The sequence below is a fragment of the Catharus ustulatus genome, chromosome 18 (genome assembly GCF_009819885.2).
Source record: "Catharus ustulatus isolate bCatUst1 chromosome 18, bCatUst1.pri.v2, whole genome shotgun sequence".
NCBI lineage: Eukaryota > Metazoa > Chordata > Aves > Passeriformes > Turdidae > Catharus > Catharus ustulatus.
In genome coordinates, this window is record NC_046238.1 from 10663759 (window position 1) to 10691747 (window position 27989).

The window sequence follows — 27989 nt, forward strand, 5'->3', positions numbered from 1 at the left end:
TCACATAGTAACTGCTGTGCATGTGCCAGCAAGAGCAGAGTGAGCATGAGTAAGCTTATTATGCGATAATCACACCTTCATCTTTCTGGGTAGATAAACTGCTGAGGTATCCAAGTCTGGCAGTGAGGCACAATCACTGTCTGAGGATGAGCAAGAAGCAACTGGGACCTTTCCCCATTGGAAACATATGTCTGATTTGATGCCATTATCTCTTTCTGTTTTTAAACAGAACATCGTTATTGAACCACCTGTTGCCACTTAATTACCTGTGTTTGATTACAAAGATGTTAAGTAATCGGCTTTTTAGGTACACACTCCTTCATTTTTATATCCTTGCATGATGTCCCCTAGCAAAGCTTTTATGTTCGTTTCAAAGGCTGCATCAAAACTTCTCCTGTGAGCTATGTCAGGGACACAGCAGCCCAGCCTCTTCTCCTGAACTTTGTAAAATCTGGATGAAGGCTTTGAATCCTCTCTGTTATAGTGATCAGACCTATAGATGCTGACCTATGGGGCAGTGTCCACTGCGGCCCCGTGTCGGTAGGCTGAGCACACGGGCGGAGCACTCAGGTGGGCCACGACCACCAAACCGTGCTGGGTCCTGGTTGCGGCGCGGAGGAACTGTCCGAGGGGCACACGTGTGGGCAGATGGGTCACCCCTGGGGCACGGGTGCTCGCCTTCCCGGCTCTGCCCTCGGCAGCACTCAGCTCCTTCCCTAGGAGCTGAGGGAGCTGAGGCAGCTGAGACAGTCAGGCCTCCCCCACCGTCGCCCCCGGGACGCCGCCAACCTCGCCGTCCGCGCCTCCAGGGCGATGGTCCCGCGGCTCCCGCTCGCCGCCGCGCCGGGGGGCTGAGGCCCGGGGGCTCCCAGCGCCGTGCCCGGGGCTGCCGGGCCCTGCCCGCCCGCCGCGCTGCGGGAGCGCCGCCCGCCGCCACCCGCACCCCTCGGCGGCGCCGCTTCGCCTGCGGCGCGCCCCGGCCCGAGCCGGCCTCCGGCGGGGGGAGGCCCCGGCTCACCTGGAGCGGCGGCGGTGCGGGGGGCGGGGTGGGGGGAGAGCCCCGGAGGGGGTGACGGTGCCCGCCAGCCCCCGCCGGAGCGCCCCTGCCGCGGCCTTTGTCTGGGCTGTCACATGGGCCGCGGTGCGGGATTTAAGCGGGTCTCCGCAGGACATGCCGTGAGCGGCGCGCCGCAGCCCTGCCCGCAGCGGCAGCGCTCCGCCCGGCCGGGGATGCGGCTCTAGCGGCCCCGCGATGAGCGGCTCCTCCATGGCGAAGAGCGAGTCCCGCACTTCGCTGCTGAAGGCGGCGGGGAGCCGGCGGGCGGCGGGCGGCCAACCCCAGCCCCGCGGCAGCCGCGTCCGGGACGGCAAAGGACAAGGCGGGCAGATGGGGAGGGAGCTGAGCCAGGAGCAGCTCCCCGGGGAGCCCAGTGCCCGCAGGCCGCTCTGCCACCCGGGCGCCCGGGAGGACGGAGCGAGGGGCGCGGGGAAGCTGTCACATGGACGGGGGGAGAGCCAGCCCGAGCCGGCGGAAGGAGGTCCAAGGAGAGGCAGCGGCAAGGAACCGGTGCGGACATCCAGGCAGCATCACCACCTCCCGCCGCACGCCAGCCACGGTCACCCCCAGGACCAGCATCAGCTCTCAGACAGGGATGGGGAGGAGGCAGAGGAGGACTTTTTCTTCAGTCACAGGCAGAGGTCCAGCAGAGAGTCCCTGAAGCTCTTGGAAGGCGCTTCACCTCTGTCCAAATCCAGCAGCAAGTGCTCCACCAAGTCCAGCGGCAGCGATCGGTCAGTGGAAACGGATCCCCTCATCCAACAGCTGCACCCCATGCTCAGCTCGGTCTTTGGCCAGGTAAGGGGCAAATCGCCCCTCGCCACCCACCCCTCCCTCTCTTCCCACCCGCTTTCCCTCTGCGTCCCCTCCTCCTGCGGCTCACGGACCTTCGGCTCTTCTCTCCGGAGCCCCCGCGCTCCCGGGAGCAGCCCGCAGCTGTAAATGCACTGCTTCCTGGCCGCCCCTGCCGAACTTCTCCCGGCGCTGCGGCACGGCCGGGGCGCTGCGGGGCCAGCCCCGAGGAGGGCTCCGCGCCGGGCACGGGGCGCGGGTCGGAACCCCCGGCGCCCGCCGGCCCCTCTGGGCGCTGCGGAGGGCGCTCTCGGTGGTGCTGACGGGGGAAGTGCCGGTGTTTTCCCTGTCGCCGGGGGAAGTTGTGGCTCTGCCTGCTGAGGGTGAGAGTCAGAGAAGCGGATTTTAAAAAGCTATTTACTTATTAGATTCCATCTCTCTGGCTCCCCGCCTTGCTTTGCTGTATTTGTTTACATCTCCTTATGGTACATTTCTGTACAATCAGCATATGAATCATTTCGATGGCAGAAGCTGTCAGGAGAAGGTAGTGGGGAGAACGACAAAAAAAAAAAAATCCTGACCCAATTCCGAAGCCTTCCCAGTCACTATGTTAGAATGGAACAGATGCTTTTGGTGTTCGCAAGCTCTTTTGGTACAAAGCTGTTGCTTTTAGCTGCTTTTGGTAGTGAAATTACCCAACAGGGTTACCCTCTAAAAATGAAAAGGCAGAGGGAGATCAGCTTGAAATTTTCTTTTAGAGACATCCAGGGATGTTACTGGAAAATATAATCTCTGGGGAGATTAATGTAACTGCAATCTTCCAGAAGCACAATTATAGGTATAAGCCAGTAGCCTGGGTGACTAAGTTCCATCCAGCCCTGGAAATGATCAATTAAACCGGAGTTATGATTTCTGGAGTTTGTTATCGTTGAGTCTTTTATTTCTTTCTTGTCTTTCTTTCTTTTTTTTTTTCCTTTCTTTTTTTCTTTTTTTTTTTTTTTTAATGCATATTTGGGAGGCTTTGCAGGGAGCCCATTCAGACTGATATTATGGAGAGAATTAGAAACATTTTTGTAATTGGATAGAAGGAGATGATACACCCGTATGTTTAATATGGGAGTGTTGTCTATTTCTGTTCATCTTGACTTCTCCAGATAAAAATCAAAGTACATCTGTTCTCTCCAAAGCACAACACTTTTCTATCCTTACTGACAGTCTGCTGTTTAGGAATGTTACAGTTGTATTTAACTCAAAACAAGCATTACCCTCCCTGTGCCAATGGTGCACCCGAAGTCTAGATTAAAATTTTGTTGTAACAATAAGGAAGAGTCTGGTCAGCAGATTGATGTTCAACCAGGTTACCAAAAGCAATATTCCAGCACCAGGCTTTGAAATGCATGGTCTTGGCTCTGACTTGCGCCGTAGTTCTGAGCGAAGTGAAGATGTTTTCAAGAGGAGATTTGAAGTCTGTGGAGCTGGATGTCCCCAAAGCATCAGATATACAAACAAATTAATGCCAGCTCTCTTGCTCATGGAAACCCCTCTGGTTTTGAACTCAGTCCTTACCTGACCAGCATCTTTATTTTACCTGCTGTGCTGCTCTCGTTCCAGTGTCAAAAGACACTTCTGAAAGCTGGAGATGTAGCAAAATTTATCTGTGGTGTTGAACAATGCTCTTTCTTGAAATGAGAGAGATACAATTCTAATTTTCACGTTTTTGCTGAGTACATTAACCAGTGCTTACACACATGCACCAGCATCTTTTTTTTTTTTAGTGTAGTATTATTTATTCCATTTTCTCTCTGTATTCATCTCTCACTTGCTTTCTTTGAAGTAACTATGACAGAATGAAAATTTACTGGAGATTTTAGGACTGACTTTTAGGACTGGGCTGTAGTAGATTGCCCCTGTACAGATGGGGAACTATAATTTTCTATAATTTTTTATAATTTAGGATACACAAAGAGCTGGTTCCAGTAAGAGATACGTTAAGCTTTTTTTGGTTTTTTTTTTTTTTTTTTTTTTTTTTTTTTTTTTTGTTAGTGATATCAAAATCCTGGGATTAATAAAGGCCCAGGGGCAGGGTGTATGGAAATGGTGTCATGGCACAGAATGATGCAAATTTTGTTTCTGTGAATGAAGGAATAAATGCCCATCATTGTGTAAAAATGTGTATGAAGGTTTGAGACAGGCAAGGACCTACACTTCAAGGATCATAGGTGCAGACATGTCCAGGGCTGCAGTCTGAGGCTGCTGGTGCTGTAACACCAGTCTGCTCCACACTGCGTTTAGAAGACAACAACAGCTCACCAGATAATTAATTTGAGAACTTATTTCTAGCCCACACAGTCCACTGTGAAACAGTTAAAACAGTAATTTTGCAGTACATAGGAGAGGAGCACGGTGATGCAGATCGCAGCAGCAGAGCGCTGTGGTCCAGCAGCACCAGTATATCTTGTTCCAGTTCTACAGATGTGGAACATCATCACCCTGTTCCATGGTGGTGCAGTGATATGGTCACAGATGCAGACACTGTGGTACAGTCAGATACACAGAAAAGATTGCAGGGATGACTCCATGGAGAATGTCATTATTGCAGTACCAGCAAAAAGGAGCAGTTCAGGACTAGAGGGTTGTGTCTGAGTAAGACAGATTTGTAGCTGTGCAGAAAAAAAGACAGAGTGAAGGAAGAAGCACTGTGTTTATATAACCAGCACAGCAATATAGTGCACTGTGGGTGTGTACTCCAGGAGAATGCTAAGATACTGCCAGGATACAGGATGCCGTGATATTTTATTAATTAGGCTTGTGCTATATTGGTGCAGTGATGTTCTAATACCATTAAGCAGTAATACTCTTTTAGGATATTTTACCATTTTGTAATTGAGTGGTACATGAATTAACAGAAAGTAGGGTAGTGTAATGATGCATTAAGTATAAGCCAGGATGTCATCTTAGCCTAATGGCATGTTTGCACACTGGCTCGGCGCGGCAGTTGCAGAAGAGCGCTCTGCTCTGGACTTTTCCCTGGGTCGGGATGCAGTGCATGCAGCTCCCAGTGCCTGGAGAACACGGCACTGACAATGCAGTGGTGTGGTAACGCAATCCTGGGGCAGAGCAGAGATGTGATACTGGTGCCATGTGGTGGGATTTTGGCAGTGCATGGGTGTGATAATTGTGGAGTATTGTAGCCTGACAGAAGGGTTTAGCAGTCTACTGATGTAGTAATACAATATTCCAGACAAGAGCCGTTCTGTACAGCAGTGATCACTTCTGGTGTGATATTTGCAAAGGGCTGTGCTGCTCTGACAGCACCATCCCGCTGTAGCAGAAGGCAGTGAGTTATTACCACCATGCTACAGTTTTGGAAGCACGGCTGTGAGTTAGCAAGAGGACAACGCCACAGACTTACCTGGTGACAGTGCAGTGTGAGTATGGGCTGGTTTTATGCGGGACAGTGGGACAGCAGTGTTTTAAAGTGGCCCTGCAGTGGCAGGAGCTCAGTGCAGGGCAAGAGCAGTGCTGTGACTCACGGGTGTAGTTGGCATGGGATGTGTGTGTGATAATGCAGCAAAGCGGGAAAGTGGCAAGAAAAGGGAGCGTGAGGAGGATGTTTCATATAATTTTGGCCTGATAGGATAGTGTTGGAGTGACCAAGTAGCAAAAGTGAGTTGTAAAGCATAAGGGAACATGCTTATTGCCCCTGCAGAGAAGAGCATGAGGGTCGTGTAGTGTCTCTAGCGTGGCTACAGATCACAGTTCAGCAGCAGAAGAATGGTGACCCCCTCAGCAGCTGGGGTGGCGGTGAGGTGGCAACCTGGTAGCAAGACACAGTTTATTAATATGACAACAGTAACAACAGTAGCAACAGCAGCACAGAGACCGGCACAGCAGTGCGGTGGCAGCAGGACCGCAGTGCAAGTTTTGTGGCGTTCCCGGGGCAGCGGTGTTGTGGCTGCAGTGCCTACGGTGCAGCAGCCGCTTGGCACCTGGCTCACCACAGCTCTGTACGGGGACTGCGGCACAGCCAGCCACCGGTTCTCAGCGCTTCATTCCTCATATGCCTCAGCGCTGGCCTAGCTGGCACCTTCAAGAAGAGCTTTTTCCGGGCATTTGCTATGCAATATTAATTTGTAAGCGATCCTGCCATGTAAGACCTGAACGTTTTCAGAGCCGTTTAGCTTTCACACCCTACCTGACTGTTAAATTTTTCAGTGAAGTGATTCCCCAACAGTTTTCTGTCAATTGCCTCTGGTAGCATGGGGATCAAAGGGGTCAAACAATTGCCGTAGAGAATCATGAAATATTTACAGGGTTCTGCTGTTAGCACTGTGGCCGAAGGAGCTTTTGTGTTTCTATTTGTACAGGCAGTTTAAAGCCTCTCCTGCACCATCTCCCATTCCTGCTTTAATGTCAGTGTCCACATTACCATTAAAATAGGGAAGGAATCTTTCTGCATTTCCTGTGATTTTTTTTACTTTATTTGTCCCAATCCATCAGCCTTTATGTTTGAGCTTTAGTTCTTAACAGGTTTTAATGGTCCTTACAGCAAACTGGGATGACAGAAGTGTCCCCATTTTGGGGCAGGAGGTGACCCCAGGCTGCCTGTGTGGAAGGCACATATCAAGAACATTCTCCTCTGACCAGCCGAGAGCGGGTAGGGAAAAGGTACCTTGTCCAGCCTTTCACCTTTCTGGTCTTCTCCTCTGTCAGATGACTTTGTTCCCTCCAATGTCTTTGGCTTCAGCTGATTCTAACGGGCGTTTTGCCCAAGAGCGGTCACTGCATGAGGACCGTTCCTGGAGATCCACCCGCGGAGAGCTAGGAAGCCCTGGCCAGTCCTGCCAAGGTAGAGTGGCTCCTGGCTTAGTAATGGAAGTTTTCAGCTGGCCCTGTGTATTAGTGGAGGACGCTGCACCGTGTTGGGCTGCTCTGGAGCAGTGACGCCAGCAGTGGAAACTTTCATGTGTCACGCTGTGGGGTGGTGAGGTGAAGGTGAAAGGTCTGGATTTCCAGGTGCTCACGTTGTTGTGCCTGTAAGGCAGGTGAAACAGTGGCATGTCAGGACTCGTGACAAACTGAGACAGTCTCTAACTAAACAGCTCATTAACACGGTTAAATCGGCACGGTGATTTGGGGTGAACAGACTTCTGGCTTAGCATGCTGACCGCCGAAGTGATGCTGGTCCCGTGGCACAGTCTTGGCTCGTTTGGAGTATGGAGCGTGTGGTGCACAGATTAGGAGGCAGAAAAAAAACGGAGAAATGCTGTATCCTGCACCGACTTTTCCTCCGTGTTTTATGGCACCTCTAAAGACTTATACCGGCCCCAAAAGGGTCCCTGAGGGCGCGGGTGGAGAGGGAGGGGAGCCCCCGAGGTCCCAGGGGACACTCTCGCGGACAGCAGATTCCTTCTGTGCTGCTCGTCCCGCCGGGGGTCCCGGGGATGGGCACTGCGAGCCGCCTGTCCCGCACGTAGTTCGGCGGGGCTCCGGGACAGCGGGGCTCTGGGACAGCGAGGCTGTGGGACAGCGGGGCTCTGGTACAGCGGCACTCCGGGACAGCGGGGCTGTGGGACATCGGCACTCCGGGACAGCGAGGCTGTGGGACAGCGGGGCTCCGGGACACGGGCACTCAGGGACAGCGGGGCTCCGGGACAGCGGGGCTGTGGTACAGCGGGGCTCCGGGACAGCGGCACTCCAGAACAGCGGGGCTGTGGTACAGCGGGGCTCTGGGACAGCGGGGCTCTGGGACAGCCCCGGCGCGCCCCCGCGCGGCACGGCCTCCTCGGCCTGGGGCCCTTCCCGCCCGGCGGAGCTGCCTTGACACGGACCCGCCGCACTCTGGGCTCCCGGGGCGTGCCCCGTCCCTGGGCCCGGTGAGTGTGTCAGAGCCGGGGCGAGCCCCGCTATTGCCGTGAAGTAGCGAGAGCCGCTCCCAATTGCGTATTCACAGGGGTCCGGATACCTGCGTAGGGCCCGTACAGCTTCCGTGCTTCCATCCCTGCATGAGTTGCCACGGCCCATGTCCATTGCATGTGGATTGACGTAAAAAGCCTTCATATACATGTCTTGTCTATGTACATACAGCCTGCTCGTGCAGCCTCTGCTAAATCTTCTGTGTGGCTACACAACCACCTCTGTACACGCTTATGCATTCCTGTGCTTAAAACATCGCTCGGCGTTTGCGTGCACACCTGCCTGCTGACACCTGCCACACCTTCCAAGGTAGGTCTCGTGTTTTTATATGTAACATACTCAGACACAGAGAAACATTGTTCCACTGCAGCATGTCCGCTTCAGTCCCTGCCTTGCTCAGCTTGGGGGAAAGTTCATCACATTTCTTGCTTGTTAAGAGCTTGAAGGACGTGAGCCAGACATACAGAATCACTAAGGAGAAATGGATAAGCTTCCTGCTTAAAGTGGGTCTGCCAGCAAACATTAATCTTTGTCAGTGATTTACTTTTTAAACAAATCTGTTTTAGAAGGTTATAGAAAGACATCAAAATAAAACCAAACTAAAAGAACATTCATTAAATATTCTGTTCATGAAATATACAACAGTATGATCTAATGCACTGAAATACACAAACCTTCTGGTTAGATTCAGCTTATCTTTGGAGAGAAAAAAATTCAGTGATAAATTAATCATCATTTATATAAGTCCACTGTCCATTTTGTTAAGCTTTACCACCTTGATTTTTGTTTCATGCAATCCTGGGTTTCAACACAATGTCAGGGAAGTTTAGCTTTAGATGTAGTGGCTGTGCTGCAGGTTGTCAGCTGAATTAGCTGTGATTCTTTGTAGCATTCTAGCTTCGGTAACTGTTTTTCCCTGATGAGTCCATGAGTGGTATTGATTTCCAATAACAAGCAGCTATATGGTGTGCATTCAGTAAAAGACGCCTAGCTAACTTTGGGCTCCCTTTCAATAATCCTCTGACATTTCTGTGACCTTAGAGAGCAGCAGCAGTGCCCGTGAACCTGACTAATCCTCACATTTCAATCAAAGAAAGACCACTTGAAAAAGAACTATCCTAGCTATGGTCATATTTAGATTTTTAATAGCTTTCTGCGCCAGCATAAGACCTTAAACTCAATGCTATCCGTGAATGAAGATGTTAACGGTATTCTAATCTTTCTTCCACCCATTCTTCCCCTAGAGTACTTTGCATCTTGCAACCATCTTTGGAAGGAATACACAGCATTGTTTCATCCCACTCAGACAAAATACATTCTCTGCTCTTGGAAGGAAGCAGGCAACTGTGTAACGTTATGAAGCATCATGTCACAACAGCAAGGCAGGAAGTAGAAAACCATGAGTAAACCCCAATGCTGACATAAGACACAAAGGATTTAGATACTTTGGGACCAGCTGTGTTGAGATATAGTCAGACACCTGGGATATACACTTTAGCCCTTTTAAAGGTGCTGTAAGATCCTTACTTAAATTGTAAGTGAGGCAGGTCTCCATTTCAGGGTGGCAAATCTCACATAATGCTGCAAGGTTGGTTTGGAGTATGTGGTTGATATTGGTTTCCAGGCCTTTGCTCATCTGATGATCTGCCACATTTTCAGTAGGACCTCAGTGTGCCAGCTAAAGAGTGACCCTCTGCCTCCTTATTTCAAAAGAGGTGAGAGAGCCAGGCAGAATTAGCTGCTTTTGCGGTAGTCACAGTTGGACAGACTGGCAGAAAATTCCCATGTTCTGGAGCAAAAAGAAGGAACCACATAAGGTTTATTTTAAACAACCTCTGTGCTCCATATACATGACAAATCCTCACAGCAGCTTCAGAGCTGTCAAGTTTGTACTTGTCTTTTTGTAGCCCATTGATGATCTTTAGGATCATCATCAGCAAATATCCACAGTACATTGTGCTCTGGCCAATGTATCTACTGCGTAGGAACTTGGAAGCTGGGCTAATGCAAAATACTTGGATCAGATCTGCAGGGAAGGTGTCAGGAGAAGGCATGTTCCCATCTATTTTCATTTAATGCAAAATGAAGCCAGCTATTTACAGACAGAGCTGTTCTAAACAGAAACTGACAGGCAGTCCAGGCTTTGTTACCTTGAGAGGGATAGAAAATATCCTTGGTCTTTTTAATAAACATTCTGTTGTTTGTGATTGATTATTATCCAATTGCTCTAATGGAGGAGAATATTATGCATAGCGTGAGTCAGCAACACTTTCCTCCTGGAACAGCTGACAGCAAAGAAAGTTCCCAAACTCTCTGCAGAATTCCTCTCCTTGGTTGAGAATCTGGACTGCCTCCACCAATACCTGCTGGTACCTCCCCTTGAGATGGACTTGTACGTGTCTGACTGGTGTATGGAAGCATGCAAGGTTCATTTGAGGTTAAAAGACACAACTCAACTCAATGTGCAGCAGAAGTGCTTGGGAGTTGATGCAGAAGAAGAAAAGGAAGTCAGTCACACAAGTTCGGAGTGCCAGTGCATGTTCCAGTCATTGGGAGCTTCAAAATGAGGTCCTCGACTGAACTGGCAACAGGAGGATGTTACCTAATCCAACTGTGTAGGCTCATCTGAGGTCATTCAGTAAAAAAGACAGTTTCTGTAAAACTATATGTTTCCTGTAAAATATAGATCTATAGCCACCAGATAAAGGGTTATTGGAAGCAGATTTGAAAGATACTAATCCGTATGTTCCCTCTTCTTGGATAGGAAAAAGTACAACAAAAATTCCTGCCCTCTTAGGATAAATTAAGTAAGGGGATGTATTTTAATATACTAAATGTTTGAAGCATTTAATGGGCTCCTGGTAGAACTATGGACTTCAGTGAAAAGATACTAGGAAAGAGTTTTCCCTGCTTTACTATACAATACCCACTATCTACTAACATTGCCCTGTAGCAGTATTTATTGTGTTGATGTAATGATGTAATCTTCCAGCTCGTGAAGGACTGTGCACTAAAACAGGCACCTGAACAGTTCCCATACAAATCCATATTTCCACTGAAAATTTTTGCCAAGCAAATCTGCAGTTTGATAAGTAATCACATGTTTTGGATTGATTTTGTTCTTTCTGTTGTGTCTGTTGGATATTTGCTGCCACTGGATAAAGTTAGTGAATAAAGTAGCTGCCAAGTGATTAGCTATGAGGAGTTCTGACATTTTCCTATGAAATGAGCATTTCTGCCAAAGGTGCCAGCCCAAAGCACAGCACTGTTGCTTTTTAAAGTATCCAGACGTATTAAACCACCTAAATCATTCCTTGTTCAATGCCAAGTCAGCCAGCCTTCTCCATCCCCTGTGCTCAGGTCAGTCAGTGTGCCAAATGCTTCTTTCCTGTGATGTTGCTCTCTGCCAAGCTGCATCCCTTGAGGTCTCTGCTCTCCACCTTGGAGGGACCTCGGGAGAAAGGGAGGGATGCATGAACAGCAGCAAGATTTGCATTTCACAAAGTTCTTACAGATTTTTAGAAAGTTTATAACAGAGACACAGACCTTAAAAGAACAGTGTGATTGCCACAAAGAACAGTGTGGGAAAACCAGTATACATGCATGTGCAACCCTCCCACATGCATACTGACTACCCCAGATATAGGCATACCCACAGATCAGCACCTACACAGAAATGTTTCTGACACACTTATTCTCAGCATCCTGTTCTCTTACAGCAGCCTCAGTTGGAGGAAGGGAGAAAATATATTCCTTCTAACCTAATCTTCTAATGACCTTTCTGCCAACTCCACTTTCCTGCCTATCTCCAAGCTACCTGTGGTGGTGATGGGAACTGGATCCCACTGTAGAAAGATTTTCCTCCTCAGAGCTCAGCAGGGGCTGTCTGCTAGATTGTAGTGTCCTGCCCAGTGGCTCTTAAGAGAGTCAGGGCAAATAGGGAGATAAAAAAAATTGTTTATGATTGCATCTCTTGGGACTTTTGCAGCTCCACTACAGTTCTTGCAGAGTTGAAGGACTGACTGTGCTGCAAACCTGGTGCACATGGGCTCTCATTCCCTCTTCCTTTCCTGGGCTGCAACCTCCCTGCCAAGCCTGGGAACTGGTCTCAGCCCTCTCATCTGCCCTACACATTTCCTGCAACTGCCTGTAACTGCAGGGAAGAAAAACTGGAGAGGAGGCAAACACAGCGATGTGCCACGGTGGTTGGCTCTGAATTATCTGCTACAAGCTAATATTTAGAGGGTGACCATCTCATTGGGAGGCTTTTAGAGTTCAGTAAGACACACTCCACAGCTGCATTCCAAAGCTGTCCTCCAATAGTCTGGGAACTGTGATGGATTTTTCTGGCAGGAGATGTCTGACTCCCTTTCTTTCCCTCCCTCTCTCTGGGACAGTGTGGGAGATGGGCAATTCTCAGTTGCAGGGTGTTCCTGGCCTCCTGTCAGGGAGAGATTCATTAGCAGCAGAAAGGCAATTCTCTCTCCTCTCTGCTCTGGAATTGAAGTCGTTTGTCTCGGGAAGGAGCCCAGGCGTCTCACTCGCTGTGTGGCAGCTTCTGCTCAAGGGAGACAAGCACTTCGTCAATAAACAAGGAGCCTGGGGAATGGCTCCAGCTGACAGAGGACATTATTAATGACTGACGCTTTGTCAGAGGGGTAGATCAGCCTCCCATTAGCTGCCTTAAGAGGGGAAAGAGAAATAGGGCTGAAGATGGAAGCCTGAGAGCAACTGGGAGTTTCAGCATCCTCCTACAAAGTCCCCCACTGCAAGGCCCAGGGCTGGCACAGGCCCCAGGGAGTGACTGCATTTTTCCTCAGCAACTCCCTTGGCAGTGGGAGACAGGCCCAGCTCAGGAAGAGTTTTGCTTCCCAGCCTAGCACAGATGGCTCTGCTATGGAGGTCTTCCCCTTAGTCCCCCTCTCAGTCAGCCCTTGGTTCAAGGGGCAGACAAGGAGTGTCTTCCTGCATCTCCTGCTGCAGCTTGTTTTGGAGAGCCCTTTGTGCAGCTCCTACCCATGTCATTCAATAAAGAAGGCATTGAGGGAATCTGAGAGGAAGCTGTCCCACTGCCTTCACTCTTGGGAAGCCATTAGTACAAGGAATAGCAAGAAACACCATTCCGTATGGCCATCCACTTCTGTCTGTGACTGTAACTGAAGAAACTGTGGACTTTTGTCATACTTCGACTCCTAAACTCATCTCCTTAGGTGGAAGAAGCCTCTAAGCTCTAAGGCAACTGTTGAGTCATTTTAGAATCATACTTAATTTGTCACAGCACCATCAGAGTGGGAGAAAAAATCCCTGCTTTGTTGTGACATTGACAGTTCATCCTTCTCTGTCCTACAGCCCTAGAGCTGCCAGGAGAGTGAGTCCTTGGCTCCTTCACAAAAAGTATGTGGTGCAAGTACTCAGCCTATGGAACAGGTCTTCGTAGAAGCTTTTGTTTGGAACCACACTTGCAAACAAAGATGTGAAATCTTTCAGCTCAACACCTGAGTGTCCAACCAGGACACTGCATAACAGAGTGTAAGATCAGTGTCATCCCAGTCTCCAAGGTATTTGAAGGAGGTAGCTCTTCATACTTCTTATCGCTGTGGAGCTGCAGCTGTGGTGCCTTCATAGCTAAAGGTACATTCACTATCCTGCTCAGATGCTGTTACCTGAGTGTGATGATGTGTTTTTAATGCAATTTAAATCCCTTTTCAGACTGAGTGCTCTTATTCTCAGCCTGAGATCAGAGTAAAATTATTGGGATATCAGGACAAAAACATCCCTTTTCTTTCAGAGATTATTCTACACCACAGGCATAAAGTCCAAAGTTTAGAGCCAGCTCTAAGTTCAGGTGCCTCTTCTTTATTCCAGGACTTGGGCTCTTGCAAAGTGAATGGATGGATGGATCTGACATCAAAGTTATTTGATTCACATTATCTGACCTGTGCTGTTTAGATTTAAGATTCAGGTGTGAGCCCATCTTTGGCAGACTTGTGCGGTTTAAACTACCGATTGATTTTTACTTGCAGAAAGCTGGAAAAACTTCACTGCAAGACTGGCTCAAGATCTCTCCCTTGTGGTTAAATATTATTGTCCTGGAGCTAAGAGTGTTGTAGGGTCCCAGGACTGCTGTCTGCAGGCTTGTTTCCACCGTGACAGGAAAAAAATCTGACACTTCTAGGTCTGCTGGTATTGATAAGCTGAAACAGGTCCCACCCAGATAAATGGTCCATTTCTGTTCCGAAACGAGCTGTGGTCTGCTCCAAGCCCCTAAGTGGATTGCCTTCTGGCCAGCCTAGTGTTGTGGTGATTGAAAAGCTGAGAGGAGTTAGATGGGGGGTGGGTAGGGATGCAGTGTTCAGAGGCTGTGGACCCAAACTAGCTAGATTCACGGAACTCATCACTGAAATCACTTCTTGCATTGCCTCTCTGTTTTAATTCTCCCTGAAACAGCCCTCTCCTATGAGCGAAACGATCTTGCCTGCAGATTGAGGGGGGTGGGAGGGATTTGAACATTAATCTGATGTAGATTATACATCCGCCTCCCTCTCTCCCCCCTTCTCACTCACTCTCTCTCTCCCTCTCTCTCCCTCTCTTTCTGTCTGTTTCTCTCCCCTCCCTCTCTTTCCTGCTTCATCTCTTCAAGAAAGTGAACATAAAGTAAAATACGGAGAGAGAGAGGCAGAGAGAGAAAAAGCTCCCTGAAGAGGGAAAGCCCCAGCAGCCAGTAGCTGTTTGGATTTGCCTGGTGCTGCCTTTCTTGCTTTGCTCCCAAGGAATACCTTTAATGGGATCAATTGCTTCAGTTCCTTTATAACCAAGTCCACCGGAAAGGCAGCTTCAACATATTATGGGCAACTGTGTGAAGTCTCCTCTGAGAAACCTCTCTAAAAAGGTATGTTCCCTGAATCAAAGTGCGCTGTGCATTTCCAGCCCTGCTTCTTGGGATGGGTGACATTGTGGGCAGATGAGAATGGGAGGTGGGAGAAACACAGAGATGACTATGAAGGGTTCAGCTTCTTCACCAGACTTTTTCTGTAAGAGCTGCTCATGCAAGTGCAGCCAGTAGAGCCCAGGATGCAGAGAGCCATAATATGTATAAATAAATGTGTGTGTAGGCTTGTGTCCTGCTCACTGTGTGTGTACAGCCCTCCTCTGGGTAGGTGCAAGCATGTGCTTGTCAATGTGCACAGTGTGCTGGCACACTCCTGTCAGGGCATCTTGATGTGTGTGTGCGCACGTGCTTTGGCTGAGAGTTACCTGCTTGAGTAATCACATGTGTCATGGGTATACATACATATATGCATGTATGAGTGAAGGGTCATGTGTCTGCACGTGTTGCCTTTGCTGTGTAAGAGTGTGCTCACCTATGGGCCCATCTGAGGTGCGTGTGTGTCTGTAGCTCTTTATGTCTCTACACAGGCATCCCGAGTGCCTGAGCAGGTTGCTGTGAGTGCAGAAGGAGGAAATTTCTGTGTATCACACACTTGCCCTTGCTTATATGGTGCTGTGTGTGCCCACCTGCTGGTGCATGTCCTCACAGAAGTCTGTGTCTAGACATGTACATGTTTTTATGTCTATCCATCCTTGCATATTCACACAATTAGTTTTGTAGGTATGTGTTTAGGTACAGAAGCATGTTTTTCTCTATGTTCTGCTTGTCCATTCATCTGTTTGTGAGTGGACACACTGGGTCCTGGCTGTGTATTTGTGCATCATGTTGCACATCAGCGTGGTCCATGTGTCTACATGCTTGGGGCCAGCTGGACTTCATCTGTGAGCTGCCACATGTATCTGAGGCCTCAGCCCCAGCCCAGAGTCTACTCTGTGCTGAGGTTTTGCAGTGGACAAATTAGATTCAGGAATAATTCTGCTGTTATGGACTGGTTTGAAATGGGAATGACATGCCCCAGAAACATTTCTTGTTTGACTGAGGGAGATCTTACAGCACTGTTTACCTGTCAGCCACACTGTTCTCACTTGGCATTGCTACAAATCTAATAGCTCAGCAAAAAGCTATGCAGTTCATTCTCCATAAATGATAAAGTTATGCTGATCATCCAAAGTATTGCAATGAGATGCTGCCTCTGTGGAGATACTCACAACAGTGAAATGACACTGCCATCGAGATGCTCCATCCAGGAGACTTTGCCGCCTGGGAAAGCTTCTCTGGGACGGAGCTGTCTGGGAGAGGACCTCCATTGTAGAGTGCTTCTTTCGGCTGCATGTTGGCCTCTTCTGTATGGAAACACAATTTGCTTGTTATCTTGGCTGCTGTAAACAAAGCCAGTAATGGCACAGTACTGCTGTGGGGGAGCTGGGATACTTGATGAGGGAATTCATCACCAAGCAGTTAGGCAGTGCTGAGACAATCCCTAGGTCAGGGTGACCTGCAGGGAGATGTAGAAGTAGCTGAGGTTCACCCAAATGTTGCACGTATGAAAAACCAACTTAGTTGCTTGTAGGTCACTGCCTCCAACTTGGAGTAAAAGGAGTTGGCTGCAGCTGTGCAAGGCAATTGCAATTAAAGTCTGACATGGAGCCAGGCTGCTTGAATCAAAATAGATTCAAGAACCTGCAAATTCTCTGTTGTCAGTCTTTTGGTTATTTATGCTTTCTTTCCAAAAAGCTGCTTCGAATAACTCACTTTGTGCCTAGTTACAAGACCTGGGATGTCAGGACTGAAGAGAAAAAGTTGCAAAGCTGAATTAGAGAATTTCTTAGCAGCACTCTGGTGAGCTATGAAATAAGGCACTCATCCTGACAGGTCCTGGTACTCTGCCATTTTTTTGATCTCAACACACATGATTATAGTGGAGGCTTTGCAGACCAGTCTTAACATTGCCCAACTTCACTTGTCTGCTATATGATCTCAATCATTTTTCTTAGATTTTACTTTGAGCAAACTCAATTTGCTGAAATGTTAAAGAGGAGGGACTGCAGACAACATGTGTGGAAGCTGCTCTTGGGTGACAGTCTGAACTCTTGAATATATTATTTGAACCAAAAATTTGGGATTCACTCCCAGGCCCCTGCTGGCTTCATCTGAGTCTGGATGACACCAGGGTACCTTGCTTGTTCAGGCTTTGACTCCATGTCTGTTGTTTGAAGCTTCAGTTTCCTATTGTCACAGTGTCACCCCCAGTGATTGTGGAAGCCATCCTGGCTGCTTTTCCCTCCAAGACATACTGCAGCTGGGATTGAGGCTCCTCCTGGCTTGCTGTTCTGCAAAGTCCCTCTGACACTCAGGCAGGGAAATGAAGTGAATCCTAGTGTGCTTCTGCTGTGCACAAATTGAAAGCTTTGGCATCCAGGTCCCTCACTTTACTACACCTCTCCACCACTTAGGCCATCTCTAGATCAACCAGGTCTCTTCCCACTTCCACCTTGGCTGGTCTGACACAGCCAAGGGCTGGACTTGGCCAGGAAGGTTAGTAGTGGTCCTTTGTTGAGGGAAGGGACTGGGAAGGTCTTCCCTGAAAAGTCTCTTCTGGCATGTAGAAGAAACATGGTGAAGGGATATTTGCTGGAGAACCTGTGAGGCTGCTGGCAGAGGGAACATTGAATGCCATAAATCCTGCCTGCTGTAGCAGGGCAGGGCAAGGAGCCTTGCTGAGCTGTTCACCTTGGTATTCTGGCACTGCAACAGTTTGTCTGGTCGCAGTCCTCAGTGGCTCTTGGCAACTGTTTTGACAAACTGGCAACCTCTATCGAGACAGAAGAATAATGGGATGACTATTACGAGGGACTGCTGTATAGCTTGGTAATAAACTATTGACTTGAAGTGTCAGCAAACAAACATTTGGGGCTATGGGGCTTTTCACCCTTCATGTGGCTTTACTGGAACTAATGTGGGGTATTTAAGTGATTCATATTATTTGGTATATTAAACTGAAAAATGTACCAGGAAATAAAACTGATAATTTTGAAAATACATTGCTCTGATGTTACAAAGCTGTGTAGCTCAACACAGATGTCTTGACATTTAGCTGAGCTAGTAATATGCCATTCGTGGATGGATGCTCATCTTTCAGTTTTTTAAGGACAAGTGTCCTGTGTGTCAGAATTAATCAGAGACAGATTCCTTTCTCATCCATGACTGCAACAAAAACGCTTTTCTGCCTCATCATTTTCTTTCTCCATGGCTTGCTTTTTGAGTTATTTTTGTTTTGATGCTTGATATTCACGACATTATACATGAGCCAATTGGTGTAAGACTGTGTACAAAAAGGCAAATTACAAACCATGCATGCCATGTAATAGCACATGGCAGACACAGCCAGTAGATACAATAGTCTCAGACAAGTGTGAATGGGGGGTGTTTGTGTCTGGTCTTCTAGCCTGAAAATGTACCTCAGGCTTTCAGGAGAGGGTTAATAGAGACAATGACAAGTGACAGAGCTTCTCTGATCACCCCTGGGAACACTGGCTGTAAAAGTAGAATCATTCCTGAAGAGGAATCTGATGTATGATTAATGTTTATTCTGTAAAACCAAGGGTCCTGTGGGTTGTGATGGCTTTTTATAGCTGCATGGGAATATCAGGATAAGAGGTTTTTTGCAGAGCCAGGGAAATGCATTTCTATAAAAGGAAAGCAGCACCTCCTTATAAAATCCAGGGATGGATTCTGTTCTGGAGCCTTAGCTTAGCAGGACGTGTGCACTTAGGAAAACGTGAAAATGCAAACACTCAAAAATGTTGTGCCCGTGCCTGATCTCCACTTTGGGACTGTCAGTGATTAAAAGAGGCCAGGGCAGTAAGTGCCTCAAACCCTGAGGATGTAAGTAATTAGTAGCTGTACAAGGCAGCGTGAGCCTGCAGTTGGCAGGGCCACCTGATGCTGAAAACGTTCTTCTGATAACGTGACACAGCGTGTGATGCTGTGCTGCTGAAAAGTATTGCGGAGCCTGAGCAGTGGCTTTGTGCAACTCTGCCCGGTCTCCTGGGGATGCCCTGACCAACGCGGCTCTGCCGGCAGGTTTGGGCTGGCACACGTACTGTTAAGTTGGGATGTGCTTGTCCTTTGCAGCTCATTCGAGGCAGTGTTAACTCTGGGGCCAACTGTGGGAGTGTGGCACTTTGGGCTGTGTCTGGGTAGATGTGAGCAGTGCTGAGAGTTTGATGTAATTTCAAAGTGAAATTCTCGTGGTTGGTTGCTCTTCTTTCAGCTTTTGAAAGTGAACTCCTGGACTTACTGCTTCTGTACAAATCCTAATAGGCTGGTGGGGGGGACGCAGTGTGCACCAGATGAAAGAAATTTAGCAATTATGTCTCTGCGAGGCGGTTCAGTAAAACCTCAGAGGAACGAGATGGGGAGGTAACATCCTCTGTTGTGTTGTTTGCTTGCTGCTGGTTGGCTGGGAAGATCCGCCATGACGAGAAGACGAGCTATAAAGCTGTCCAGACGAGCGAAGAGGGGTCGTCGGCTGGCGAGTACCAGGGTCCGCTCATGTTGCTGGCCCAGAACTGCGCCGTCATGCACAACCTGCTGGGGCCAGCATGCATCTTCCTGAGGAAGGGCTTCGCAGAAAACAGGCAGCCTGTACGTAAGTTACACCCAGCGGGGCGAGACATGCACAAAGCCACGTGGACGCGAGTCGGGGGTGCGGAGCCGCCCCCGTGCTCCGTCTGTGTGGAGCTCTGTAACTCCCAGCCCTGGATGTCGAGCATCCCGGCTCCAGCTCCAAGTGCAAATACTGTCACAGGCAAATGTCTAACCTGAAGGATGTGCAGGTACCCTTGTGCCTGAACACCATGAAAGGAGGAATCTATACTTGCAGTTGTGGAAGATAGATCCAAGCATAAACTCAAGTAGCCATAATCATGTGGGTTCAGGAAGAGTCCAGTGCTCAAAGCTGTTATTGCAGCAAGACACCTCTCCTTCCTAGGCTCAGATTAGCATTTAAAGCCAAAATAGCCAGTTAAATGCAAATCAGGGCATCTGTATTGGGAACAAACTGTCCATGTTTGACACTGTTCCTATCAGTTCACAGTGAGTACACTAGTACCAGCAGAAATAAGCAGTCAGCTGCCTCCTCACAGATACCCAAAGACATCTCGTGTGCACTGACATACCCAGCCTGACACTGCAGCAATCCCAGCCAGTTATACTGAGGAACATCAGGCTGTCCTTATATTTGCAAATAGTGCCAGGCTACCCACAGGGAGAGAAATAGCAGAACCACATCTATTCATTAAGTCACACCTATTGTAATTAGGTGTTCATATGCCTCCAATGTATGCGTTTATATACAAGCAATAAAATATGTACTTGTATGTATACACCCCAATATTGTGTCTTTACAATAACTAAAACATATTTTTGCCCCCAAATGTTCTACTTCTACAATAACATGAATTTAAAGATAAACAGAAACATATGATTAACACACTTTTTATGGATATGAGCAAATATGTGCATTGTCAAATACTCATCCAGTGCCTTCCATGCTCTTGTGGTGAAGCAAAGCTCACCCCAATTGCCTCAGAACCAGAGGTTTATTGCCTCTGTAAGAAACCTGTGCTTTACTTGTGTGTTGATATGGTCATTTACTGCTGTAGGAGACATGTAGGTCTCTATTTCTGAAACCTCTGCTTCAACCAACAACTCAAAAAGGGTAATTATGTGTCATTATTGATCAAAGGGCTTTTGTTCTTCCTAGCCTTTAGCCACTAAGTGATCACACAGTCTGTGTGTCAGGTCATTAAATCAGGAAACACCCTTGCACAAGTACACTTGCTGGCCTGCACAGAGCCACCTGTCACAGGAGATACGTCCAGCTCCCTAGTGGACAGCTGGACAAGTGTCCATCCTGCTTAGGCCATGGAAGCTTGCTGTACCCTAAGAGGTCTCCAAAATAGGATTAAGGATGTCTCTAAGTACCCTGATGTAGGGATTTCTTGTGCATAGAACAGAAATAAATGAGGGTAAGACCATTAAGTATAATGGACCCTCTGGGAGTCACCTCTGCTCATATCTAGGAACTAAGCTCTTGGAATAGTTTTATTCCTCTTCCCATATGTTCTCCGAAAGCTTTAGAGTGATTCAGCCTATTTTATCCCAAGCAATTTTACTCCTTAATCATTTTAGAGGATCTTTCAAATTTGAAACAGAAAACCTCTTCATGACGTTAGTTATCACTTGAGTCAGGTTTTTGGAGGGACATCCTCCCCCTCCTTCTGCATTTGCAGTCTGTGGCAAACGCAAATACTTTGGTGTGCAAAATTAGAGCCAGTGCTGAAGCCCCCACTTCTGACAAGTGTTACCCATGTTAGTAGCAGTGTGGTCTTCAGTGAGGGAGGAGGAGGATGGTCTTGTGAGGACTGTGCTGGAGGAGGGCCCGGGTCCTACCCTGGCCACTCTCACAAGACAGCAGCTACTGTGCATGAGTCACGGCACCCTTTACACTGCAGTGCTGGCACTCACAGCCCTGCACCTGCTGAGCTCCCAGCCACTATCTCCAGGCATCAGGGCTTGCAGTTGCTGGAATAAAGTGCACAAGGTGCTGGAACTGATAATGGGTGGTTTTCTTCTGTAATTTTTTCTAAGGCAGGAGGGCAATTATGCCTCCTGCATCCGGTCTCAGGAGTTTGAATTGCTTTATTACTTGGTATTGACGAAAGCAGAACAAATGGGATGACATGTTTGAAAATACCAGGTCTGTGAAGGATGAAACAGTAGAGCCAGCACGCTCCAACAGTTCCATCCAGCACAGAGATGCCTCTGGGAAGGTTATGAGTGGCAAGCTGGTCATTTCTCTGGCACAGCCCACTTCTGCACAGACGTAAACCAGTGTGTGTCCTAGTTTGCTATGCACTCTGAGCAGCTGCCATTAGAGTTTCCAGAGGAGCCTGTGGTTAAATAGCAGAGGATCATCCTTCTCAAACTGATCAAAGGCACCGTCTCCAGGCACATGTGGTGAGGCTGGAGGACACCTGGAAGGCAAGGAGAAACACCCCACAGTTGAGGGGAAAAGCCAAGAGCAAGAAGACACAAGAGATCGTGTTTCTGTGTTTTCAAATTCTCAGATGTTTTGGATTTGCCGGGGAGCCATGAGAGGAATTAGAAAGGGCATTTAAACCAGAAAGCAGTGCATTTCCATGCTCATCTCTTCTTCCTGGTGCAGTGTTGGAACTTTCCTGTACTCTTACAACCTCCCCCTTCTTCCAAGAAATTCAAATTGGATGTTTGAAGTTGCAGTGTTTCCTGAACATGGTGAATCCTTGTCCTCTTTCATTTGTAGATTACCTTGATGATGTATATGTTGTGTGTCTGCCTTCATGACTTGTTTCAAAAAGCTTGTATGTGGAGTTGAGGCTGGGGGGAAGGGGGAAGTTCCTGCCTTTTTGTGGGGACAGATTGTAGATGTCACTGAGACATTGACTGTGAGAGACCTCATGGCTGTTGCTGTCCTGCCAGAAGGACAGAGATCAAGCAGTGATCTGAGCAGATGATGGTTTAGACCTGCTGGTTACAAGGACTGCTTCCAGCTGCTTTGATCTGTGTCAGCAGGAGTGAAGTAGAAATACAATCAGGGCTCCAGAGGAGATTGTAACTGCTGCAGGGAGAGTCTCTGCTCCAGAACTCTGCTCTGGGGTGCTGGGGAATGATAAAGCAGCTTCATGAAGGTGCCAATAGTACCATCGGGGGGAGGCCACAAATCTTGCTGTGTTGGTCCAGGTCCATTCTGTTCAGGGACCACCCATCACCCCCTTGTCAACAGATGAGAGGGAGAGGGGCTTCCAGAGAAATGTGTGCAGGTTAACACCCCTCTCTTTGGGAAGGAAAGCTGGGAAGCCTTCCTAGGTAGATGGTATTAAACATGTCATCACCTTCTTGTTTCTTCTCTCACCTTCTGGCTTGTTCCAGAACCCTTTGAACCAACAAATGCTATTTTGAAACTATGTTTGTGGCCAACAAATGTCTTGAACATAATATGTTCTCTTTTTGCAGGATAGAGAACTGCGTCCAGAAGAAATTGAAGGTAAAATTTGTTGCTCCTTCTTTGTCCTCTTTCTCCCTGCCCAGTGAAAACCTGTTGGCTGGCCCTTTCTTGTTGGTCTCCATGGGTTAAAGTAATTTGGGGCAAATCAAAGGAGATGATTACTGATATAATTCCTGCAAACCCCAACAAAAGAAATAATGTATAAAATGGAAAGAGTTCTGACTGTGAATAATTTTGCATCCATTCCATATTCTTCAGGGTGAGAGGATAAGTAGGTAATGGCATATTGGTTGTTAGGGAACCGCTGTCCCTCCAACTCCCACAGAAAGTGTTGTAGAGCATGATATGATATGGCTCCAAGGAAGCTGTTTTATCTGCTAATCCCTACAGTAAGGGATATATAATAGAGTGCAGAGGTAAAAGTTGGAAAAACTTAATAGTTGCAGTTTCTTTAGGGAGCACAGTTTAGCAATGACACATTTTTTATACTCTTAGTCCCATCAAGCTTTCCTGTTAGGAATGGGTCAGCAGCACTGCTGACAGAAGAGCTTAACTTTGCTCCAGTCATTGTCTCCTGCAGGGAGATCTGGTGGGAAAATACTGAGTATTGTACAGAGTCTGGCTTCATAAAGTGCTGTTGATTCTGGGGAGTTTTCTTGGAAAAGGTATTTCAAGCTGTCGCTGACAATATTGTTCTTCAATTCCCACAGAATTAAGAGAAGCCTTTAAGGAGTTTGATAAAGACAAGGATGGGTTCATTAACTGCAGGGACCTGGGGAACTGCATGCGGACCATGGGCTACATGCCTACTGAGATGGAGCTAATAGAGCTCTCCCAGCAGATCAACATGAACCGTGAGTAATACACACCCAGCTCTACCTGCCTGTTGCTGCTGCACCCTGCATCATTGCCTCAGACCTTCTTGATCTCTGTCTGCCTCTTTTCCTTTGGATTTTTCCCCTCTTCTTTGGTTCTGATTTTCACTCCTTGTCATCTCTCCTGTTTGTTTGTTTGTTTGTTTGTTTGCTTGTTTGTGGTCCCTAGAAATCGATGCCTATCGATGCCTTTGTTTTTGCTTATCAAAGAGACTGTGTGGACTGTACTTTGTATGGGAACAGTGTGTGTAAGGATTGTCCTTCATACTTATGTTGTCAGGTATAAAACTGCCCTTAATGTGGGCAGTCAGGCACTGGTGCACAGGTTCTGTGTGTTGTCACATTGAAACTGTTGTCAGATGGTGTCAAACTGAAGAGCGAGCCTGGGAAGATGGGGATGCTTTGCTCAGATGGGTGATGGATGGGCTGTTGCTCTGTGGTGGTTTTTTGTGTATCTGCAGTGTGCCTGGGGATGGGCTGTGAGCGAGCTGTGCTGGCAGTGTCGGATGGAAGCATCTGCTGCAGTCATGGAAAGATGTGACAAATGCATCTGATTCACTGTAACTGTGTTTGTGGCCCTTGTCTTTCACTGTCGTTTTTGTCATCTCTCATCTGTGGCAGTGCAGGGTATCACCCTCAGCCAGGTGGAGAGAAGCATATTTAGTGCATGTTATTTCTGACACAGGATTATATTAAAAGGACAAGTTACTTGGTCAGGGGAAGGAAAGCAGCTGTGACATATGCAACCAGTCACACACAAAAGCGGCTGATAACCCTGGCACACGAGTGCTTGGGAATTTGAGAGTGTTGCTGACAGCTCTCAGGGCACTAACAAGTAAAAGAACTAATACAATGAATAAACAGTTGGACATGCATTAGCTGCTGTAATGGAGCAGGACTGCACCACTGCTGCAGGGCAGTGCCTAGGCTTTGCAGGAACATCATGCTGTGCCCTTGCCGTGCCCTTTGGCACAGGCACAGCAGAGTTGCTATAAGCACTACAACGATCAAGCCTTTGATACGTACTATGTGATGCAATAAGGGTGTGACAGTCAATGGCAGCCTAGGATGGAATAGTTTGGGCTCATTCTGCCCAGCCCATAATCCAGAAAATACAGGGTGAACTACCTCTTCTTTTCCTTCCACTGTCCACACCTTCTGTGCTTTGCTTCCTGGAGGGCCAAGCGCTCTCTGGGGCACACAGAAATGCAAAGTGAGTGCTGGTCTTGGCTAATTTATGGTGTTCTTACACACAATCTTTCATCTTGTCCCAAGTGGGTGGCCATGTGGATTTTGAAGATTTTGTTGAGCTGATGGGACCAAAACTTCTAGCAGAGACTGCAGACATGATTGGTGTAAAAGAACTCCGTGATGCCTTCAGAGAGGTGAGTGATCCCTTCCACGTGTCCCCATAGAAGTGAGCAACACAAGACAGGATAGAGAGAAGACCCATTGGAGAAGAGAAGAGGAGGAGGAGAGAGCAGCACCTAGAAAGACCTAGAAAGAGCTCAGTCAGGCATGGAATAAGGGAGGAGCAGAGAACATTGCTAAGATCAGGAAACTCTTGAGGCAAGAAAGAGAAAAGCTGGTGCAGGCACAGCATTTGCAATGATTTTCTGAGGAGAAAAGACAGACTGGATCCCAGACACCCAAAGGAGATAAAGGAATGGAAAAGGCAGGACAGGAGCAGGACAATACAAAAAACCAACTCAAAGCAAGATCTGTTTCCACTAACTGTATTTCCCCTGCTGGTGTTTTTCATGTACTTGCAGTTTGACACCAATGGTGATGGGGAGATCAGCACTAGTGAGCTTCGAGAAGCCATGAAGAAACTTCTAGGGCAGCAGGTGGGTCACCGGGATATTGAAGAGATCATCCGGGACGTGGATCTCAATGGAGATGGGCGTGTTGATTTTGAAGGTGAGAAAGGATCAACACTCGCTGTCCATCTGCTCTGGTCTGAGTCAGAATTGCAGATCAGAAGCTGAAGTGGAAGATTTGCACGCTCAGGGCCCAGGGTTCTGAAATATGGAAAAAAATTTCATTTTTTCAGTCAGATGAATTGTTCATTTGTGTATCATGCTGTATCTCAGCTTTGATTGGGTCTCCATAATTCTAGCATGATAAGAGATAGAACCTGTCATACAGAAGCAGATCCTGGTGCACACATGCTGTGCCTGCCATTGTTTTATGGGGCGTTTTCCTCTCTTTAAATCTGTTGCAAGAGCTGTGAGGTGTCTGGATTGATTTGGAGAATGCATTGGACCTTCCATTTCCTCTGGCTCACCTTTGTTATATGGGTTTATAGACGATTTGTTTCTTTGCCTTTATGCTAGAAGATGGTCTCATGCCAGCTGTGCTCGCTAAGACTGCAGATATCTGGTCTATAGGTGTCATGTTAAATCCTAGAGATAATTAATTTCTTCTCACAGTTTTCATGCCAGAAGGACCTTGAGAAATAAGAGTGGCTAGGCTACTATCCTAGCCATTAGCTGTGGCAGGAGCAATAATAATAGAGGCCAGCATTTCTGGCAAGGAAGCAGTTGATATCAGACAGCTAAGAAGATATAAGAGCTGGAAGGTGTGAGAGTGTGGCAGATTGGTTTTTTTCCTGGTAGGAATCCAGATGTCCCTTTGCAGTAAGGGTGAAGTACAGAAACTATAAAATTAAAGTAAAATTGACATAATTTTTTTGGCTCAGCAGCATTCCTGGGTCTCCTACATGACAAGGCATCTCAGTCCTCAGGATTACTGAAGGCTCTGAGGGCTTTGAAAATACTAGAATACCACCAGTATCTTCCTAGAAAGTAACTGGTAGCTGCAGTTGTTCTAATGCACTGGCTGATTACATGACAGTAGCTCTCCTTGTTTCCCACAGCTAAATTATGTTAGACAGCTAAAATACATGAAATGCTATCCCAGTATCAATTTCTCTGTGAGTTACCACTTTAGTTGTCAAAAGACACCTCCATCAATGGAAAAGGAGAAGCCAAGGGGGTAATTTCCACTGCCCTCCTCTTTGCAGAATCATTAGTTTCTCAGCAATTCAAGTGCAGAATGAAAACACATTTATATTTGATGGCATTTACACTCAATTTGAACAATTGCAATTGACTTCACAAGCTGCAGGGTAGTCAAGAAATAGATCCAGGGTATCCTTACAGTTAACATGTGTCTTTAGAAAGAAGTAAACTTTTCTCTACAAGAATGTCAGTATCTAGCAAAACTCTCATGCTTTCCCACACTGGTATCTCTTGAAGAGGCAAGTTTACTAAGAAATCATACTTTGTTCTCAAAACTGCAAATCAAGGTTCCCTGAAGTTACAGTGAAGGGAGACAATGCTTGCTGTAGTGTTGCACAAAGAGTTGCTTGTGCAAACAAGACCGTAGGTGGCTGGGAAGGAGTCCAAGGCAATGAATTGACCTGCTAGAGGGATCTTATCACCATATCTAATGTCAGGATTAAAGGCCATGTTGTGTAAGCTCTCAGGGCCAGTCTCAGAGCACACAGACTTAGCTGGCAGCCTGGGGACTCCCAGTCTCACCCTGGCTGCTTGCTGTCTCCAGTGAATGAGAGCTGGCTTGGGGACCATGGGTGCCTTCTGGTTCAGGGCTGTCTTGTGTTGTTGGTTGCAGAGTTTGTTCGCATGATGTCCCGTTGAAGATTATTCTCAGCTAAAGAAGAATCAGCACCTTAGAGAGGGCAGAAGAGGACCTAGATGGAGCATCTAGCCCCGATGTTCCTACGTGAAGGTTTATCGGCTGGCTGCAATTAGGACATTGCAAGATGACCTGCTGCTCCTCCCTCATGGTGGTCCCCATGCCCCTCCACCCTTTCACACTGTGAAAGACTTGCAACTTCCTACAACTGGAACCATTCCTTGAAGATGATTGCAGGAAACTGCAGAGCCAGGACTTGCCATGATGCTTTCATGGGATATTTGCAACTTTAGACTCCTCCTCCCCAGCTTTATTCTCCCACCAGCTGCTGCCAAGCAAAAGCAGGAGAAATCCTCTTGGCGTGGTGGATGAGAGCAAAGCCATTGGGACTGGTGGCAGCCTCAGGGCGTGCTCTGCACTTCTTGGTTTCCCTTGGTGAACCGTGTCTGTGTTTGCTGTCTCAGTGTGTGTCTATCTGTGTGGAGTTATTTATGCTTCCCCAACACTTATTTGCATCTCCTGTGGTTATGTTTACCAATTCAAATATATGTCTTGTGGGGGGAAAGTGATAAATATGCACGTTGAAATGATGTGGAGCCTGGATGTCCCTATGAGAGGTGGTGGCCGGGCTGGGGGAGAAGGGCTTGGGCAGATGCACACCCAGACTGCACTGGGATCCAGAGGCTGCAGAAAGGGGAGTCAGTGCTGGCCACTGAGTCTGTGTCAGGACTCTGCCCTCTCTCCCACTGT

The 27989-nt window shown here is 47.7% G+C and overlaps 1 protein-coding gene across 4 annotated transcripts; it reads left to right on the plus strand.

The window, feature by feature from the left end:
* The first annotated feature begins 1078 nt into the window (after positions 1 to 1078).
* Positions 1079 to 27829, plus strand: CABP1 (calcium binding protein 1). Of its 4 annotated transcripts, XM_033075837.2 has the most exons (8): positions 1768 to 1855; positions 14406 to 14654; positions 19125 to 19301; positions 22713 to 22743; positions 23415 to 23558; positions 24855 to 24964; positions 25352 to 25499; positions 27216 to 27829. In XM_033075837.2, exons 2-8 carry the CDS (start codon positions 14610 to 14612, stop codon positions 27239 to 27241), a joined length of 681 nt encoding a protein of 226 aa, XP_032931728.1. In that variant the 5' UTR covers positions 1768 to 1855; positions 14406 to 14609; the 3' UTR covers positions 27242 to 27829. The 4 variants fall into 4 exon arrangements, with proteins under 4 accessions (XP_032931725.1, XP_032931726.1, XP_032931728.1 ...); XM_033075834.1 differs by lacking the exon at positions 14406 to 14654 and having other exon boundaries at positions 1079 to 1855; XM_033075838.2 differs by lacking the exons at positions 1768 to 1855; positions 14406 to 14654 and adding an exon at positions 5141 to 5277.
* The last annotated feature ends 160 nt before the right edge of the window (positions 27830 to 27989 follow it).

Coding starts and splice junctions, on each gene's coding strand:
- CABP1 (XM_033075834.1), top strand. CDS start 1,253: ATGAGCGGCTCCTCCATGGCGAAGAGCGAGTCCCGCACTTCGCTGCTG. Junction 22,744..23,414: donor GCGTCCAGAAGAAATTGAAG/GTAAAATTTGTT, acceptor CAATTCCCACAG/AATTAAGAGAAGCCTTTAAG. Junction 25,500..27,215: donor TGGGCGTGTTGATTTTGAAG/GTGAGAAAGGAT, acceptor TGTTGGTTGCAG/AGTTTGTTCGCATGATGTCC.